This window comes from Lagenorhynchus albirostris, chromosome 2 (genome assembly GCF_949774975.1).
Source record: "Lagenorhynchus albirostris chromosome 2, mLagAlb1.1, whole genome shotgun sequence".
In the NCBI taxonomy this organism is placed as follows: domain Eukaryota; kingdom Metazoa; phylum Chordata; class Mammalia; order Artiodactyla; family Delphinidae; genus Lagenorhynchus; species Lagenorhynchus albirostris.
The window spans coordinates 112,308,403-112,328,187 of record NC_083096.1 but is presented as its reverse complement, the minus strand read 5'-3'; the positions used below and the strand labels follow the sequence as shown (position 1 = coordinate 112,328,187).

At 39.4% G+C, this 19,785-nt stretch overlaps 1 protein-coding gene across 2 annotated transcripts in view; it reads left to right on the top strand.

The window, feature by feature from the left end:
* The first annotated feature begins 43 nt into the window (after positions 1-43).
* SPATA1 (spermatogenesis associated 1) overlaps positions 44-19,785 on the top strand; it is a 34,732-nt gene continuing 14,990 nt past the window's right edge. Inside the window, exons 1-2 of one of the 2 annotated variants that reach the window (XM_060139654.1) lie at positions 44-207; positions 6,797-6,972. In XM_060139654.1, the coding sequence (XP_059995637.1) occupies positions 6,937-6,972 (36 nt within the window). In that variant the 5' untranslated portion in view covers positions 44-207; positions 6,797-6,936. Of the gene's footprint in view, positions 208-4,983; positions 5,114-6,796; positions 6,973-19,785 lie in introns of those variants that run through there. The other variant, XM_060139656.1, reaches the window with a different exon arrangement.

Below are 19,785 nucleotides of genomic sequence, written 5' to 3'. Positions count from 1 at the left end.
CTCCACCCGCGGCACGCATGCGCGCCCTTCTCCGCCTTCTGTTTCGGCTCCTCACTCGGACGGGAGCCCGAGCCTCAGGGGGGTGAGGGGAGAGCTGGGAGCGAGAAGGGGCGGAGCGGATGGTGGGCGCGGCAGCTGCGGGATGCTAACGCGACCAGACACCCATCCTCTCCGCTCTCCCTCTCTGGAGAGGATGATTTGGGAGAGGTAAGGAAAGAGCTTGTCGTTATCCTCCAAGACCCGAGGGGACCGGTGAGAGAAGTCAGATATTGAGGGACTTTGTAAAAGGCCTGGTGGCGGGACGACGAGGCGGTTCCTGTTTTCCTGACGGAGTTGGCGGCAGAGGTTGAGGGAAGGGAAGGGGAGAGCCTTACCGAGGCGTAAGAGCTAGAAATACGGGCTTGAGTCACTGGCACCCTGTCCCCTTAGAGACGCATCCCTGAGTGACCCAAGTTTGTCCAACGGGCGGCCCATCCGCAGCCCGCTTCCCCATCGTCGGACCCCAATAGGAGTAGATGCAAGGTTAGGGACCTCAACAGAAAAAAAAAAAAATGACTCTTCTCTTTAGTGCTTAGCTATAAACATGAATTACCTATGTATCTCCTCAGCCGGCATCTCACTACTGGTTCAATCAGTCATTCTCTCTAGTCTTTATCTCTTTTTCTGTTGTGGTTTACAAATAATTACAGCTTTCTCATGACATGGGCTTGCTTCATGGATATGATACTACTTCATGACTTCCCTTTATACATTCATTTTGCTTCAGTATCTACTAACTACATACTTGAATCTTGAGTTCTTCTCCCAATTTTAATTCCTAAGGGCTCATCTATACATGCCAGGCCACTTTGTCTCTGGCCAGCCAGGATTTGGTCTTTAGTATTGATACAGTCAGTAATAACAAAGGGAATTGTAGCTCAAAACACGGCTTGTTTGCTGTTCCTTTAGAAGGAATACTATAGGGGGGCAGTTTAATTTAGGATAATAGTAAAGCAGGTCTTGATTGCTCTATCTTGAGTTCACTTAATGAAAAATTTGTTCTGAGTTAGAATATTAAGTTTTTAATGCATCCAGAAAAATTGAAAGTTGCAGTCTCCCAGTTGGCATACTAGTTAATGAATGCCAGTATGCTGTATTTAATATAAATTATTACCATTAATTCTTATCTAATAAAGAAGTTGAGTTGTGCTTTGTTAGGTTCATAATTGAGACTAATAGTAGTACAATGTCAGAAAGAGCCTTTGGATAGATACAGAAATAGAAATATTTAATGTTTCCTTAAAGTACTAATGTATTTAAAATAGCGTTTGAGATGGTTAAAATGACAAATCACATTTTGTTTTAATTGTTGTAAAAAATTTATATAGGAAGTAATATGTGGAAATAATTTGATTTGAAAGATTGTGTGTCCCAGAATATAACTTTTAATTTTGATACCATTAGAACAATTAGTGGAGTCTGATAGGATTTCATAGAGACGTAATCAGTACTAGATCACAGGAATTTTAAGTTCTGTCAGATTTAAATCACTATCTTAACATAAAGCAAAGCTTTGGAATTTTTTTTTTTTTTTTAAGAGAAAGAAGCACACTCCATAGACAGTGTGGGCCATCTCAGAAGGTGAAAGGCACCAGGGTATGGGGGTTGTCAGTTTTTATAGGGGTGGGTAATTTCGTAGGCTAATGAGTGGGAGGAGTATTCTAGCTGTTTTGGGGGAGGGGTGAGGATTTCCAGGAATTGAGCCATGGCCCACTTTTTTTTTTTTTTTTTTGCGGTACGCGGGCCTCTCACTGTTGTGGCCTCTCCCATTGTGGAGCACAGGCTCCGGATGCACAGGCTCAGTGGCCATGGCGCACGGGCCCAGCCACTCCGCGGCATGTGGGATCTTCCCGGACTGGGGCACGAACCCGTGTCCCCTGCATCGGCAGGCGGACTCTCAACCACTGCACCACCAGGGAAGCCCTGGCCCACTTTTTGACCTTTATGGTCAGCCTAGGAACTGTCATGGCGCCTGTGGGTGTGTCATTTAGCTTCCTGATGTGTTACAGTGGAAGTCAACTCATCCACCATCTTGGAGCTATTTGGTTCTAATGAGTTTATGTTGTATCCTCCAGCTATGTCATTCTTTTTAAACGTTGTGCCCTGCCCCCTTCCTGTCTCATTCCCCGCTCAGAGATTTCACTCCCATAATCTTATGGGAAGCAGAGGGGTGATGGTCTTTCTGTAACTGCTTCAGGGCTGAGTAGAGGTGTCAACCCTGCCTGTCAGGGAGTAAAAATCTCTGGATGCCTGATCTAGAGACCCCAGGGGGCAGGACAGCTTCTTGTTTTGAGTTGGTGTGGACTGGAATCCTTGCATAGTCATCTTATGTGGGACTATTGTAACTACTTCTGTAGCCTTCCTGTGAATTTTCTTTTGTTTTTGAATTGTATTTTATTTTTTCATACAGCAGGTTCTTATTAGTCATCCATTTTATACACATCAGTGTATATATGTCAATCCCAATCTCCCAATTCATCACACCCCCGCACCCTCTGCCGCTTTCCCCCTTTGGTGTCCATACGTTTGTTCTCTACATCTGTGTTTCAATTTCTGCCCTGCAAACCAGTTCCTCTGTACCGTTTTTCTAGGTTCCACATATATGCGTTAATACACAGTATTTGTTTTTCTCTTTCTGACTTACTTCACTCTGTATGACAGTCTCTAGATTCATCCACGTCTCTACAAATGACCCAATCTTCTTCTTTTTTTTTTTTTTTCTTTTTTTTTTGCGGTACGCGGGCCTCTCACTGTTGTGGCCTCTCCCGTTGCGGAGCACAGGCTCTGGACATGCAAGCTCAGCGGCCATGGCTCATGGGCCCAGCCGCTCCGCAGCATGTGGGATCTTCCCGGACCGGGGCGCAAACCTGTGTCCCCTGCATTGGCAGGTGGACTCTCAACCACTGCGCCACCAGGGAAGCCCGACCCAATCTTCTTGAAGAGGAAGCACTTTTGTAACAGCATCAGAGTACAAGGATAACTGTCTATAAATGACAAGACTTAAAAGGCATGGTTAAACATCTTATTACAGTGTAATCCATAAAGAAGTGACAGACAACATTTTAAGATGACAGCTAGAACTATAGCATTAGACCAGGACATATCCAAATTCCAGAAACTATATAATTTTTAGAATGTCTGTGTTAATATCATTCATCTATACAGTATATCTTAAGTAGGTTAATCACTCGTGTGATAATGCTCTCTATGTAATTTAACATACCAAATAATACTGGTTAAATATTTCTCTCTGAGATGCCTCAGGGGCCCTCCAAAACATCCCAAAGTTAGCTGAAAGTCAAAAGAACTTTGATTAAAATTTGGGAAGTTTCTCAAAAAGTTTCAACACTTGATCAAATAAGGTCATTGGTCACTGTGAGACAATACTTATTTGTTAACCAAACTTACAAGAGATCTCAAAAGCAAATACAGATCACTTAAAGGCAAAGAAACTCACATAATATGTTATCAGAAACGGCATTCCAGGGACTTCCCTGGTGGCACAGTGGTTAAGAATCCGTCTGCCAATGCAGGGGACACGAATTTGAGCCCTGGTCTGGGAAGATCCCACATGCCGCGGAGCAACTAAGCTCATGCACCACAACTACTGAGCCTGTGCTCTAGAGCCCACGAGCCACAACTACTGAGTCCACACACCACAACTACTAAAGCCCACGTGCCCAGAGCCCGTGCTCCGCAACAAGAGAAGCCACCGCAATGAGAAGCCCGCGCACCGCAACAAAGACTAGACCCTGCTCGCTGCAACTAGAGAAAGCCCGCAGGCAGCAACGAAGACCTGATGCAGCCGAAAATAAGTACATAAAATAAATAAGTTTATTAAAAGAAACAGTATTCCAAGAAAACCTTGTTCTTGGGACTTCCCTGGTGGCTCAGTGGTTGAGAATCCTCCTGCCAACGCAGGGGACATGGGTCTAATTCCCTGGTCTGGGAAGATCCCATGTGCCACGGAGCAACTAAGCCACAACTACTGAGCCTGTGTACCTAGAGCCCATGCTCTGCAGCAAGCGAAGCCTGTGCACCACAACAAAAAGTAGCCGCGGCTCAATGCAACTAGAGAAAGCCCACGTGCAGCAATGAAGACCCAATGCAACCCAAAATAAATAAATAAATAACTTTTTTTTTTTAAAAAAAAGGAAAACCTTGTTCTCTTAACGGAAAGAGAAACCAAATCCAAGACTTAGCTTACTCCCAACAAAATCCATTTACCCACCTAAATTCAATCCAATCTTAGAAAATCCTGATCATGCGTAACTCTTCAGTATTTTTTCATCCTCACGCCTTCTTTTTTTTTTTAATTTATTTTATTTATTTTTGCTGTGTTGGGTCTTCGTTTCTGTGCGAGGGCTTTCTCTAGTTGTGGCAAGCGGGGGCCACTCTTCACCGCGGTGTGCGGGCCTCTCACTATCGCGGCCTCTCTTGTTGCGGAGCACAGGCTCCAGACGCGCAGGCTCATTAGTTGTGGCTCTCGGGCCTAGTTGCTCTGCGGCATGTGGGATCCTCCCAGACCAGGGCTCGAACCCGTGTCCCCTGCATTAGCAGGCAGATTCTCAACCACTGTGCCACCAGGGAAGCCCCCTCACGCCTTCTTTTACTGAAGACACATATCTAACTTTGCTTAAAAATCTTTCCACATTGGGTTACTTTTCTTACTGACAAATTTGCAATAGATATAATAAAGTCTAGTAAACCTAAGTACAACAGAAATATTGTACAATATTATACTTAACATTGATGACTCTAAAGAGGTGTCTATATTAATGAAGCCAACAAGCTTAAGCCACCTTCAATACCAGATATCAGTTTAGTACTGAATATTTTCCAGTACTACTGGGGCTACTCTTTGTTGCAGTGCGTGGGCTTCTCATTGCGGTGGCTTTTCTTGTTGCAGAGCATGGGCTTTAGGCACGCGGGCTTCAGTAGTTGAGGCACGCGGGCTTCAGTAGTTGAGGCGCACGGGCTTAGTTGCTCCTCGGCATGTAGGATCTTCACAGACCAGGGCTCAAACTTGTGTTCCCTGCATTGGCTGACGGATTCATAACCACTGCGCCACCAGGTAAAATTCATTCTGGCCAGATTATTTTCTATTTCTGCGCTAATTTCCTTTAAGTCAGTGAAATGGAGCTCTTTTACTAATTACTTTTTGGCAATACCATACATCTAAGACACACATAGATACGTACGAACACACAAGCACAGAGACCTCATTGTTGCCATTCCAGAATTTCAGCCATGAGCCAGGTACAGCAATGTAAAACCCATCAGTCTGCAAAAGAGGTTGGATTAAAATTGGGTTTCTGGCAGATGTAATAAATCAAGCTCACTTGTCTAGATGGCTAAACCCTTGTTAATAATATTTGTGGAAAAGATGCTTAAGATTTTTATTTGTCCTTGACAAGTTCCAATTTACCCCCTTTTTCAAAATCTGCATTTTAAAAAGATGGCAGAGATTAGGGTTCCTGGAGAAAACCAGGTCAGATATTTGCATCTCAAAGGCACAGGCAAGTTCCTCCTAGGATGACTGTTTCCCCTTTAATACTTACAAGTCTCTTAAGATAAATAGGGAAGCTTTTGGGAGTGATAAAAGGATTGGTGGGCTTTGGATTATTTTTGGAGCCATACCTCTGATTCTGTAGAGACCAGATTTGTAAAACAAGGATAGTTTTGTGTTTTTTTTTTCTTTTTTTAAATAATTGGGTGGCTACCTCAATGATACTGAAAGACCGATATACCTATTAACCTATGTTGGAATGTTTTACTTTCCTCATTTAGCTTAGGGGAGAACGCCTCCCCCAAAATTTCTGTGAGGTACGGTTAGCTTAGACCAGTGGCTTCCCATTTTGGTACGCTAGTTACAACACTTTTGGGAATCCTCCCTAGGTTTAAGAATTTTTTTAATTATAGCCCTCAGTCAGGCCTTTGATCGGAGGAGGCTTGCCTACAGCCTCATGTGATCTCATATTTAAAGGTAGCCACACAATTTTCTTTTTTTTCTCCATTCCATTCCTATCCTGCAGCCACCCTCAGCTTGAATTTTAAGTTTTGTCAGATTTAAATCACTATCTTAATATAAAGCAAAGCTTTGGAATCTTGAAAAAACTTCTCCACTATTGGTATTATAGTATATCCCTAAGGATTGTCCCACTTTGATAATTCTTTTTTAGAGTAATAATTCTGCTACCTTATTTTTTAACTTTTATTATATATTTATATACTTTAAATTTTGTTGTGTATTCTTGTAAACTGTCATACATTTTCTGAGGGAAAACACAAGAAATAATACACAAACATAGGTACACAAACCTGATATACTTAAAGACTGATATTTTCATCTGGAATAATTGTTCGCATTTATTATTATTGAGGTATCCAAGGCCAGGAAGAAATGTAAAGGGTAAAACAATTTTCATCATTTTACAGCATTTGTATAAGTTTAATCTTTCTACTTCCAAAAGTATATTTCTACTTTGTGTAAAACACTATATGTATTTAACCTTAATTTTTGACCAAGAGAAAATGAATTGTTTAGAATAGTAAAAAATGTTCTAGTCACAAGTCTATTATAATTTACCACTTTACTTAGTTGTACGGGATATATGTTCATTTCATTGCAGTTACCAGCCCTACTTACTAGTAGTATATCTTTTTGAATTATTATAATAAGATTGTATACTTATCAAGTTTTCATTTTGAGTCTAAAGCCTTTTGTGTTTTTCTGTTTATTTTTTGAATGAATCAGAGACAGAAATGAGTGGAATGCTATCTTAAACAAGCCAAAAATCTGTTATAACCTTTATTAAATACTACTTCAATGAAGAAAGATTAAAAAAACCCTACAAAATTCCAACTGATAATTACCCCATTCAGACGTTGGTGAATATGTCCCTCAGTCCAAGTCGACCTTCCTCATCAGAGGTAAGAAAATCTTTTTTACACTAAAATATAAGAAAAACCTGCTTATCATTGGTTTTGAAAAGTTTTGATAAAGCAAAAATATGGATTATATAAAGTATTAGATACCAACACCACTGTGAACCCAACTTTGTGTATCCCAGTACTTGATTACAGTTCTTGTATCTCTAAGGACCCCAATTATACTGGGACCTCCAATGCATTGATCCTATCACCTTTTTTTGTTTGTTTGTTTATTCCTCTTCTCAGGATGCCTTCCATGGCTGGCTTAAATATCACGGAGCACTCTTTTGGGGTTTTTTTGGAATTTTTGAATTTTATTTTATTTTTTTATACAGCAGGTTCTTATTAGTTATCTATTTTATACATATTAGTGTATACATGTCAATCCCAATCTCCCAGTTCATCCCACCCCCACCTCCACCCCCTGCCACTTTCCCCCTTTGGTGTCCATACGTTTGTTCTCTACATCTTTGTCTCTATTTCTGCCCTGCAAATTCATGGAGCATTCTTGATCACTCTCTTGCACATACTTTTGACTCCTTGCCCTCTCTCATTTCACTGTAGTTCTTGACAAAACAAAAACCCTGCTTAATCTTCTTCACCTATTCTTCATATATACCTACAGTGGAACATGGCTGGAGGAAAATATACCAGCATAGGACTATTCTCATTTTAAATTAATGACCATGAATCTCAAGTGGAACTTTTTGCTAGTAGGCAATAAGACTATCTCCCACTCACTCATTCACTCTTCCACTATTCTAGATAACTATTTCATACCTTCTCAAACCCCCAATACCTTCTTCTCATTTTCACTTTAAATCAACTCCAGTCAAGCTTTCACTCTACTATTCCACCAAAACTGCTGTTAAATTCACCTTTACATTACTAAATCTATTGCTTAATTCTTATTCCATATATGCTTGATCTGTGTGTGCACAGTAGTTGACACTGTTGATCACTCTGTCTTCCTTGACATAATTCCTTCACTTAGCTTTTAGCATACACATTATCTTGGTTTTTCTTCTACATTCCTTGTTATTCATTTTCAGTCTTCTTTTTTGTGTCTTTATCTTCTTCCTGTTCTCTTGATATTGGGGAATTTCAGGGGTCAGCTCTTTGCTCTCTTCTCTGTTTGCACTCATTGTGATCTCATCCAGTCTAGTAGCTTTTTTTTTGGGGGGGGGATTATTTCACTTTATTGTACCTTTAGTTCTTTTTTTTTTTTCATTTTAACATCTTTATTGGAGTATAATTGCTTTACAATGGTATGTTAGTTTCAGCTTCACAACAAAATGAGTCAGTTATATATATACATATGTTCCCATATCTCTTCCCACTTGCGTCTCCCTCCCTCCCACCCTCCCTATCCCACCCCTCCGGGCGGTCACAAAGCACCGAGCTGATCTCCCTGTGCTATGCGGCTGCTTCCCACTAGCTATCTACCTTACATTTGGTAGTGTATATATGTCCATGCCTCTCTCTCGCTTTGTCACAGTTTACTCTACCCCCTCCCCATATCCTCAAGTCCATTCTCTAGAAGGTCTGTGTCTTTATTCCTGTTTCACCCCTAGGTTCTTCATGACATTTTTTTTCTTAAATTCCATATATATGTGTTAGCATACGGTATTTGTCTCTCTCTTTCTGACTTACTTCACTCTGTATGACAGACTCAAGGTCTATCCACCTCATTACAAATAGCTCAATTTCGTTTCTTTTTATGGCTGAGTAATATTCCATTGTATATATGTGCCACATCTTCTTTATCTGTTCATCCGATGATGGACACTCAGGTTGTTTCCATCTCCGGGCTATTGTAAATAGAGCTGCAATGAACATTTTGGTACATGACTCTTTTTGAATTATGGTTTTCTCAGGGTATAGGGCCAGTAGTGGGATTGCTGGGTCATATGGTAGTTCTATTTGTAGTTTTTTAAGGAACCTCCATACTCTTCTCCACAGTGGCTGTATCAATTTACATTCCCATCAACAGTGTAAGAGGGTTCCCTTTTCTCCACACCCTCTCCAGCATTTATTGTTTGTAGATTTTTTGATGATGGCCATTCTGACTGGTGTGAGATGATATCTCATTGTAGTTTTGATTTGCATTTCTCTAATGATTCATGATGTTGAGCATTCTTTCATGTGTTTGTTGGCAGTCTGTATATCTTCTTTGGAGAAATGGCTATTTAGGTCTTCTGCCCATTTTTGGATTGGGTTGTTTGTTTTTTTGTTATTAAGCTGCATGAGCTGCTTATAAATTTTGGAGATTAATCCTTTGTCAGTTGCTTCATTTGCAAATATTTTCTCCCATTCTGAGGGTTGTCTTTTGGTCTTGTTTATGGTTTCCTTTTCTGCGCAAAAGCTTTGAAATTTCATTAGGTCCCATTTGTTTATTTTTGTTTTTATTTCCATTTCTCTAGGAGGTGGGTCAAAAAGGACTTTGCTGTGATTTATGTCATAGAGTGTCCTGCCTATGTTTTCCTCTAAGAGTTTGATAGTTTCTGGCCTTACATTTAGGTCTTTAATCCACCTTGAGCTTATCTTTGTGCATGGTGTTAGGGAGTGATCCAATCTCATACTTCTACATGTAGCTGTCCAGTTTTCCCAGCACCACTTATTGAAGAAGCTGTCCTTTCTCCACTGTACATTCCTGCCTCCTTTATCAAAGATAAGGGGACCATGTGTGTGTGGGTTTATCTCTGGGCTTTCTATCCTGTTCCATTGAGCTATATTTCTGTTTTTGTGCCAGTACCATACTGTCTTGATTACTGTAGCTTTGTAGTATAGTCTGAAGTCAGGAAGCCTGATTCCTCCAGCTCTGTTTTTCGTTCTCAAGATTGCTTTGGCTATTCGGGGTCTTTTGTGTTTCCATACAAATGTGAAATTTTTTGTTCTAGTTCTGTGAAAAATGCCAGTGGTAGTTTGATAGGGATTGCATTGAATCTGTAGATTGCTTTGGGTAGTAGAGTCATTTTCACAATGTTGATCCTTCCAATCCAAGAACATGGTATATCTCTCCATCTATTTGTATCATCTTTAATTTCTTTCATCTGTGTCTTATAATTTTCTGCATACAGGTCTTTTGTCTCTTTAGGTAGGTTTATTCCTAGATATTTTTTTCTTTTTGTTGCAATGATAAATGGGACTGTTTTCTTGATTTCACTTTCAGATTTTTCATCCTTAGTGTATCAGAATGCCAGATATTTCTGTGCATTAATTTTGTATCCTGCTACTTTACCAAATTCATTGATTAGCTCTAGTAGTTTTCTGGTAGCATCTTTAGGATTCTCTATGTATAGTATCATGTCATCTGCAAATAGTGACAGCTTTACTTTGTCTTTTCTGATTTGGATTCCTTTTATTTCCTTTTCTTCTCTGATTGCTGTGGCTAAAACTTCCAAAACTATGTTGAATAAGAGTGGTGAGAGTGGGCAACCTTGTCTTGTTCCTGATCTTAGAGGAAATGCTTTCAGTTTTTCACCATTGAGGACGATGTTGGCTGTGGGTTTGTCATATATGGCCTTTATTATGTTGAGGAAAGTTCCCTCTATGCCTACTTTCTGCAGGGTTTTTATCATAAATGGGTGTTGAATTTTGTCGAAAGCTTTCTCTGCATCTATTGAGATGATCATATGGTGTATCTCCTTCAATTTGTTAATATGGTGATTGATTTGCGTATTTTGAAGAATCCTTGCATTCCTGGAATAAACCCCACTTGATCATGGTGTATGATCCGTTTAATGTGCTGTTGGATTCTGTTTGCTAGTATTTTGTTGAGGACTTTTGCATCTATGTTCATCAGTGATATTGGCCTGTAGTTTTCTTTCTTTGTGACATCCTTGTCTGGTTTTGGTATCAGGGTGATGGTGGCCTCGTAGAATGAGTTGGGGAGTGTTCCTCCCTCTGCTATATTTTGGAAGAGTTTGAGAAGGATAGGTCATAGCTCTTCTCTAAATGTTTGACAGAATTCGCCTGTGAAGACATCTGGTCCTGGGCTTTTGTTTGTTGGAAGATTTTTAATCACAGTTTCAATTTCAGTGCGATTGGTCTGTTCATATTTTCTATTTCTTCCTGTTTCAGTCTTGGCAGGTTGTGCCTTTCTAAGAATTTGTCCATTTCTTCCAGGTTGTCCATTTTATTGGCATAGAGTTGCTTGTAGTAATCTCTCATGATCTTTTGTATTTCTGCAGTGTCAGTTGTTACTTCTCCTTTTTCATTTCTAATTCTATTGATTTCAGTCATCTCCCTTTTTTTCTTGATGAGTCTGGCTAATGGTTTATCAATTTTGTTTATCCTTTCAAAATACCAGCTTTTAGTTTTATTGATCTTTGCTATCGTTTCCTTCACTTCTTTTTCATTTATTTCTGATCTGATTTTTATGATTTCTTTCCTTCTGCTCACTTTGGGGTTTTTTTGTTCTTCTTTCTCTAATTGCTTTAGGTGCAAGGTTAGGTTGCTTATTAGAGATGTTTCCTGTTTCTTAAGGTAGGATTGTATTGCTATAAACTTCCCTCTTAGAACTGCTTTTGCTGCATCCCATAGATTTTGAGTTGTCGTGTCTCCATTGTCATTTGTTTCTAGGTATTTTTTGATTTCCTCTTTGCTTTCTTCAGTGATCACTTCGTTATTAAGTAGTGTATTGTTTAGCCTCCATGTGTTTGTATTTTTTACAGATCTTTTCCTGTAATTGATATCTAGTCTCATGGCGTTGTGGTCAGAAAAGATACTTGATACAATTTCAGTTTTCTTAAATTTACCAAGGCTTGATTTGTGACCCAAGATATGACCTATACTGGAGAATGTTCCATGAGCACTTGAGAAAAATGTGTATTCTGTTGTTTTTGGATAGAATGTCCTATAAATATTAATTAAGTCCATCTTGTTTAATGTATCATTTAAAGCTTGTGTTTCCCTATTTATTTTCATTTTGGATGATCTGTCCATTGGTGAAAGTGGGGTGTTAAAGTACCCTACTATGAATGTGTTACTGTCGATTTCCCCTTTTATGGCTGTTAGTATTTGCCTTATGTATTGAGGTGCTCCTATGTTGGGTGCATAAATATTTACAATTGTTATATCTTCTTGGATCGATCCCTTGATCATTATGTAGTGTCCTTCTTTGTCTCTTCTAATAGTCTTTATTTTCAAGTCTATTTTGTCTGATACGAGAATTACTACTCCAGCTTTCTTTTGGCTTCCATTTGCATGAAATACCTTTTTCCATCCCCTTACTTTCAGTCTGTATGTGTCTCTAGGTCTGAAGTGGGTCTCTTGTAGACAGCAAATATATGCATCTTGTTTTTGTATCCATTCAGCCAATCTGTGTCTTTTGGTTGGAGCATTTAGTCCATTTACATTTAAGGTAATTATCGATATGTATGTTCCCATTCCCATTTTCTTAATTGTTTTGGGTTCGTTATTGTAGGTCTTTTCCTTCTCTTGTGTTTCTTGCCTAGAGAAGTTCCTTTAGCATTTGTTGTAGAGCTGGTTGGTGGTGCTGAACTCTCTCAGCTTTTGCTTGTCTGTAAAGGTTTTAATTTCTCCATCAAATCTGAATGAGATCCTTGCTGGGTAGAGTAATCTTGGTTGCAGGTTTTTCTCCTTCATCACTTTCAATATGTCCTGCCACTCCCTTCTGGCTTGCAGAGTTTCTGCTGAAAGATCAGCTGTTAACCTTATGGGGATTCCCTTGTGTGTTATTTGTTGTTTTTCCCTTGCTGCTTTTAATATGTTTTCTTTGTATTTAATTTTTGACAGTTTGATTAATATGTGTCTTGGCGTATTTCTCTTTGGATTTATCCTGTATGGCACTCTCTGTGCTTCCTGGACTTGATTAACTATTTCCTTTCCCATATTAGGGAAGTTTTCAACTATAATCTCTTCAAATATTTTCTCAGTCCCTTTCTTTTTCTCTTCTTCTTCTGGAACCCCTATAATTCGAATGTTGGTGCATTTAATGTTGTCCCAGAGGTCTCTGAGACTGTCCTCAGTTCTTTTCATTCTTTTTTCTTTATTCTGCTCTGCAGTAGTTATTTCCACTATTTTATCTTCCAGGACACTTATCTGTTCTTCTGCCTCAGTTATTCTGCTATTGATCCCATCTAGAGTATTTTTAATTTCATTTATTGTGTTGTTCATCATTGTTTGTTTCACCTTTAGTTCTTCTAGTTCCTTGTTAAATGTTTCTTGCATTTTGTCTATTCTATTTCCAAGATTTTGGATCATCTTTACTATCATTATTCTGAATTCTTTTTCAGGTAGACTGGGTATTTCCTCTTCATTTGTTAGGCTGGTGGGTTTTTATCTTGCTCCTTCATCTGCTGTGTGTTTTTCTGTCTTTTCATTTTGCTTATCTTACTGTGTTTGGGGTCTCCTTTTTGCGGGCTGAAGGTTCGTAGTTCCTGTTGTTTTTGGTGTCTGTCCCCATTGCCTCTGGTTGGTTCAGTGGGTTGTGCAGGCTTCCTGGTGGAGGGGACTAGTGCCTGTGTTCTGGTGGATGAGGCTGGATCTTGTCTTTCTGGTGGGCAGGTCCACGTCTGGTGGTGTGTTTTGGGGTGTCTGTAGACTTATTATGATTTTGGGCAGCCTCTCTGCTAATGGGTGGGGTTGTGTTCCTGTCTTGCTAGTTGTTTGGCATAGGATGTCCAGCACTGTAGCTTGCTGGTCGTTGAGTGAAGCTGGGTGCTAGCGTTGAGATGGAGACCTCTGGGAGATTTTCGCCATTTGATATTATGTGCAGCTGGGAGGCCTCTTGTGGACCAGTGTCCTGAAGTTGGCTCTCCCACCTCAGAGGCACTGCACTAACTCCTGGCTGCAGCACCAAGAGCCTTTCATCCACACGGCTCAGAAGAAAAAGTAGAAAGAAAGAATTAGTAGAAGTAGAAAGAAAGAAAGAAAGGAGGGAGCAAGAAGGAAGGAGGGAAAGAAGGAAAACAAGAAAGAAGACAAAGTAAAATAAAATAAAGTAAGATAAAATATAACGAAGTTATTAAAATAAAAAAATAATTATTAAGAGGAAAAAAAACCAAAAACAACGGATGCATAGAACCCAGAACAAATGGTGGAAGCAAAGCTATACAGACAAAATCTCACACAGAAGCATAAACATACACACAAAAAAAGGAAAAGGGGAAAGAATAATAAATCTTGCTCTCAAAGACCACCTCCTTAATTTGGGATTATTCGTTGCCTATTCATGTATTCCACAGATGCAGGGTACATCAAGTTGATTGTGGAGCTTTAATCCGCTGTGGGGAGGGAGGGGCACGGAGTGCGGGGCGGGCCTGCGGCGGCAGAGGCCAGCATGACGTTGCGCCAGCCCGAGGCACGCCTTGCGTTTTCCCGGGGGAGTTGTCCCTGGATTCCGGGACCCTGGCAGTGGCGGGCTGCACAGGCTCCCCGGAAGGGGGCGTGGATAGTGACCTGTGTTCACACACAGGCTTCTTGGTGGTGGTAGCAGCGGCCTTAGCGTCTCATGTCTGTCTCTGGGGTCCGCACTTTTAGGTGCGGCTCGCACCCGTCTCTGGAGCTCCTTCAAGCAGTGTTCTTAATCCCCTCTCGTCGCGCACCAGGAAATAAAGAGGGAAGAAAAAGTCTCTTGCCTCTTCGGCAGGTCCAGACTTTTCCCCGGCAGGTCCAGACTTTTCCCCAGACTCCTTCCCGGCTAGCCGCAGCGCACTAACGCCCTGCAGGCTGTGTTCAGGCTGCCAACCCCAGTCCTCCCCCGGTGCTCCGACTGAAGCCCGAGCCTCAGCTCCGCCCCGGCAGGTGAGCAGACAAGCCTCTCGGCTGGTGAGTGCCGGTCGGCCCTGATCCTCTGTGTTGGAATCTCTCCGCTTTGCCTGCTGCACCCCTGTTGCTGTGCTCTCCTCCGCGGCCCCGAAGCTACCCCGCTCCGCCACCCGCAGTCTCCGCCCGCGAAGGGGCTTCCTAGTGTGTGGTAACGTTTCCTCCTTCACAGCTCCCTCCCACTGGTGCAGGACCCGTCCCTATCCTTCCGTCTCTGTTTATTCTTTTTTCTTTTGCCCTACCCAGTTACGTGGGGGGTTTCTTGCCTTTTGGGAGGTCTGAGGTCTTCTGCCAGCGTTCAGTAGGTGTTCTGTAGGAGTTGTTCCACGTGTAGATGTATTTCTGGTGTATCTGTGGGGAGGAAGGTGATCTCCGCGTCTTCGTACCTTTAGTTCTAGTTTCTCTCACTAGAATAGAGAACTACTCTTCTATTCCCCGAGTGTTATCCTCTCTAATCTCCAGTCTAGTAGCTTTAAATACCAACTTTATGCTAAGTATTCTCAAATTTATATCCCATCCCAGCCCTCTTTCCCAAACTCCAGATTGATATTTTCAGCTGCCTACTTGAAATCTGCGCTTGGATAACCAATAGACAGCTGAAACTCAGTATGTCTGAAACTGAACTACAGTTCTCCCCCCAGCCCAAACCTGTACTAACCATGACCTTACCCATCTCAGTTGATGGCAAATCCATCCTTTCGATATCTGAAGCCAAACACCTTGGAGTCATACATCACACCTTACTCAAACTTCACTTCTTGGACTCTAGCTTCAAATTATATACAAAATCTGACCACTTCCCATCACCTATATTGCTAGCATGTTAGTCTGAGCCACTATCACCTCACACTTTAATTATTGAAATAACTCTATAACAGGTTCCATTTTCTTGTCCCTTATAGTCTGTTCTATTATCCCTTTAATAATTATTAAATATACAAATATTTGGGAGTAGAGCATTATGTATGCCCAAATGTGAAGTAATATGTAATACAGGGTATTATGAAGTGTTCTTACCCCAGTTGATTAACACATGTCAATTGAGGGCTATAAAGTCAACTGTTTACAGGAGAGAGAAGGATTGGAGAAATAAGTTAAATGACACCTTAGGAGTTAATAAGGTAAATTCAGAATGCAGAACAGCCTGTTAAACAATTGGTCCAGTCTCTTTAAAAAGTGCCATGAAGAGAAAAAAAAAAAGCAGGTCTGGAAAACTCTTCCAAATTAAGCTTTTTAAAAGTTGTGACAAAGGGGAGAAGGAGAGAGGGAAGGACAAATTAGGAGTACGGGATTAATAGATACACACTAGTATACATAAGATAAATAAGCAACAAGGATTACTGTATAGCACAGGGAATTATATTCAATGTCTTATAATAAACTATAATGGAATATAATCTGAAAGAAAATAACTGAATCATTTTGCTGTATACCTGAAACTAACAAATTGTAAATCAACTATACTTCAATTAAAAAAAAGAAAAGACGTAACAACCAAATGCAATATGTTATCCTTGATTGAATTCTAGATTGAAAAAACATTCTGAGGACAGTTGGACAGTTGGCGAAATTTGTATATGGACTAGATATTAGTTGACATTAAGCAATTGTTAATTTTCTTAGATTTGTATCTGGACTATTCTATTTAAAACTGAAAACTACTCCCTCTTTTATCTTCCCAATTTCCTTGCCCTGCTCTACTTATTCTCTTTTCCCAGTACTGCCCACTTTCTGATTTGCTATATCACTTACCAGTGTTTTATATTTAATGTTTATTGTCTATGTCCCTCACAGGACTGAGACTAGTCTGAGGAAAATGAGTCACTTGCCTTTGGTGCAAAACTTAAGCAGGCATCAAAAAATTAAGTAATTAAGATAAATATTTTAATAAAAGATTTTTAAAATGAAAAACTAATGCAAAAACCTGTGACAAACAAGATATCAACATTTTAAGTAGAAACAGGATCTAATAATGCTATGCCTAGCCATTTTGGAGCCTGAGGCAAAAGGCAAAATATGTGCCCATCTGTATACCTTTTAAGGTATTTTTATTATTTATTGTAAAATAGTTATTTTTATTTTTACTTATTTAAAAAAATTTTTTTAATCAAAGCATAGTTAATTTAAAATATCATGTAAGTTTCAGGTATACAGCACAGCAATTCAGATATATATATATATGAATATATATATATATTCTTTTTCAGATTCTTTTCTCTTATAGGTTATTGCATAATATTGACTATAGTTCCCTGTCCTATTTAATGTATTTTTAAAATAATAGTTTTAATAAGTATATTATTGATGGATTTACTTCCATTAAAGCCAGGATAAAGTTGGGTTTTGATATAAATAGAATGTTTAACCTTAAAATGATGTTGTGAGTTTTAATACAGGCTTTCAAAATTTTCAGTATTTTTTCAACTATGTTGTTCTGGAAAAAGTTAACCATTAAGAAATGTATTTTTTAAAAAAACATGTATATAGCAGTTCATATTTTTCCTTTCTACTCAGGCTCTAATAGTACCATTCTGTCTTTAAATTTATGATATTTTATTCATCATGAATTTTTTGCATTGAATAGATTTATTTATTTATTTTATTTTTGGCTGTGTTGGGTCTTCGTTGCTGCGCATGGGCCCTCCCCAGTTGCGGTGAGCAGGAGCTACTCTGCTACTCTCCTTTGTGGTGTGCGGGCTTCTTATTGCACTGGCCCCTCCCTCTGTGGAGCACAGGCTCCAGGCATGCGGGCTTCAGCAGTCGCAGCTCACGAGCTCAGTAGTTGTGGCTTGCGGGCTCCAGAGCGCAGACTTAGTAGTCGTGGCACGCGGGCCCATCTGCTCCATGGCATGTGGGATCTTCCCGGGCCAGGACTCGAACCCGTGTCCCCAGTGTTAGCAGGCAGATTCCCAGCTGCTGTGCCACCAGGGAAGTCCCTGAATAGATTTTTTAAAATATTATTTATCTTGATTACTGAGGTTTTGGTACCCCTTTAAATTTTGTACCTGAGGTGAGTGCTTCACTTCCCTCACCCTTCTTCTTGTCCTGATACCTCATTAGAATCTCAGCTGCATGCAGGCAAGGATCTTTGTTTTATTCACTACATATTTATAGTACCTAGAACAGTGCTGGCACATAGTAGGCATATTTGTTGAATGAATGAATAAATCCAAATTCCCAATAAATTAATTTACTTCACAAAATGTTTCAAAGGTCAGGAAATGTTTTGTCAACTATATTTTCTTTGTATTGCTTCCTCTTTCAATTATAGAATGAAAGTCTATATACTTTGAATTATAATTCATGAATTGTTATAAAATATATAGAAGTAATTACTTCATCTATGAAAGCAGAGTAAAACGTTTAGTTAAAGAAATATTTTTTTCTCCTGTAAAATATTAATACATTTATATAATGGGCAAGGCCATATTTACTTCAGATTTCTGAAGGTTTTATAAATATTTAATAGTATAGCTTTAATATTTAATATTATAGTATTAATATATAGTATAGCTTTAGCTGTTAATAGGATGGTATAGTTAGAGAATAATCTTTTAAATGCCCTGATATTCAAAATACAGCATATAGGAAACTTCACTATTCCATCTATCTATTCAAACATCTTAAACTGTTGGTTAATATTCTGACATCAGAACTGTACAAGTAATCTGCTTGGTCTATAAAAACAACTCGAGCAAAATACTCAGTTCAAGAGCCATTGTCGGGCTTCTCTGGTGGGGCAGTGGTTGAGAGTCCGCCTGCCGATGCAGTGGACACGGGTTCGTGCCCCAGTCTGGGAAGATCCCACGTGCCGCGGAGCGGCTGGGCTCGTGAGCCATGGCCGCTGAGCCTGCGCGTCCAAAGCCTGTGCTCCACAACGGGAGAGACCACAACAGTGAGAGGTCCACGTACTGCAAAAAAATAAATAAATAAATAAAAAGATGTTAAGAGCCATTTTCATTTCCTATAAAAATTACTAATATTAATATAAGGTCATATTTACTTAAAATTTAAAAAATGTTTCTCACTTAATATCATAGAGTATAATCATTTCAATGCTTTGACTTTTAATATACATGAATAGCAAACTTTCATTAGACTAAAAGATAAGCCTTTATTTGCTGTAATTGTTCTGTTGTAGTAATCTAAATATTCTTCCCCATAGATAAATTTAATTGAGGTAATAAAACACTAATAGGAAAAAAGATAGTACATATAAGCACAGACAAGCTAAGCTTACAGACATGCCCTATGTGAAAACAACCATTCCTTTCCCCATCACTGGTCAGGAATATGTTCTTCCTTGAATTCTGGGAAACAGAGATATTCCCCAAGCCCTAGTATTCACACTTTAGCAGGTGCTGAGAACTAGCACTCATCACAGCTGTGTTAGGGAGACAATATGTAAAGGATAAGGATTCTACAAGGTAACACCAATGAAACTGTGTAGGTGGAGGTCAGGGAAGGTGGAAAGGTTGGTTATAAGAAAACTGATCTTGGCAGTCTGGTATCCTTACTGCAAGCCACAAAACAAGCATTGTATGTCGGTATGTTAAGGAACTCTAGGACCACAGCTCTGACATTGTTTCCAAGGGAAAATGTGCTCCAAGTGCCAAGTAGCCAACCTAACAAATTTTTGGCTCTTCATTTTGTTTTTTTGTGTTTGTTCAGAGGATACATGTATTCCATGTTTATTTCAATTATGTTTTTTAAACTTAAAATTCTAGAGGACATCAGTTGATTTTTTTCACTTTAAAAATATTTTAACTGATTTTATTCTCAATTTATTCACTTGGTGGAACTTCATGTTTTTTATGTCCCTGAAGGATCTTGGAACTATCAGTTAAATACCATTTCAATAGAAGTTGTTAACAAATTAATTTTAGCTGGATTTATAAGGCAAGTATTTTGTAGTCATGTTACAATGTGCCTGAAAAAGCAATCTTTTTTTTTTCTGCAGAGAAAAATGCTTTCTGGAAATTCAAAAATTCTAAGTGAAAAATATTTTATTCATGTGATGGA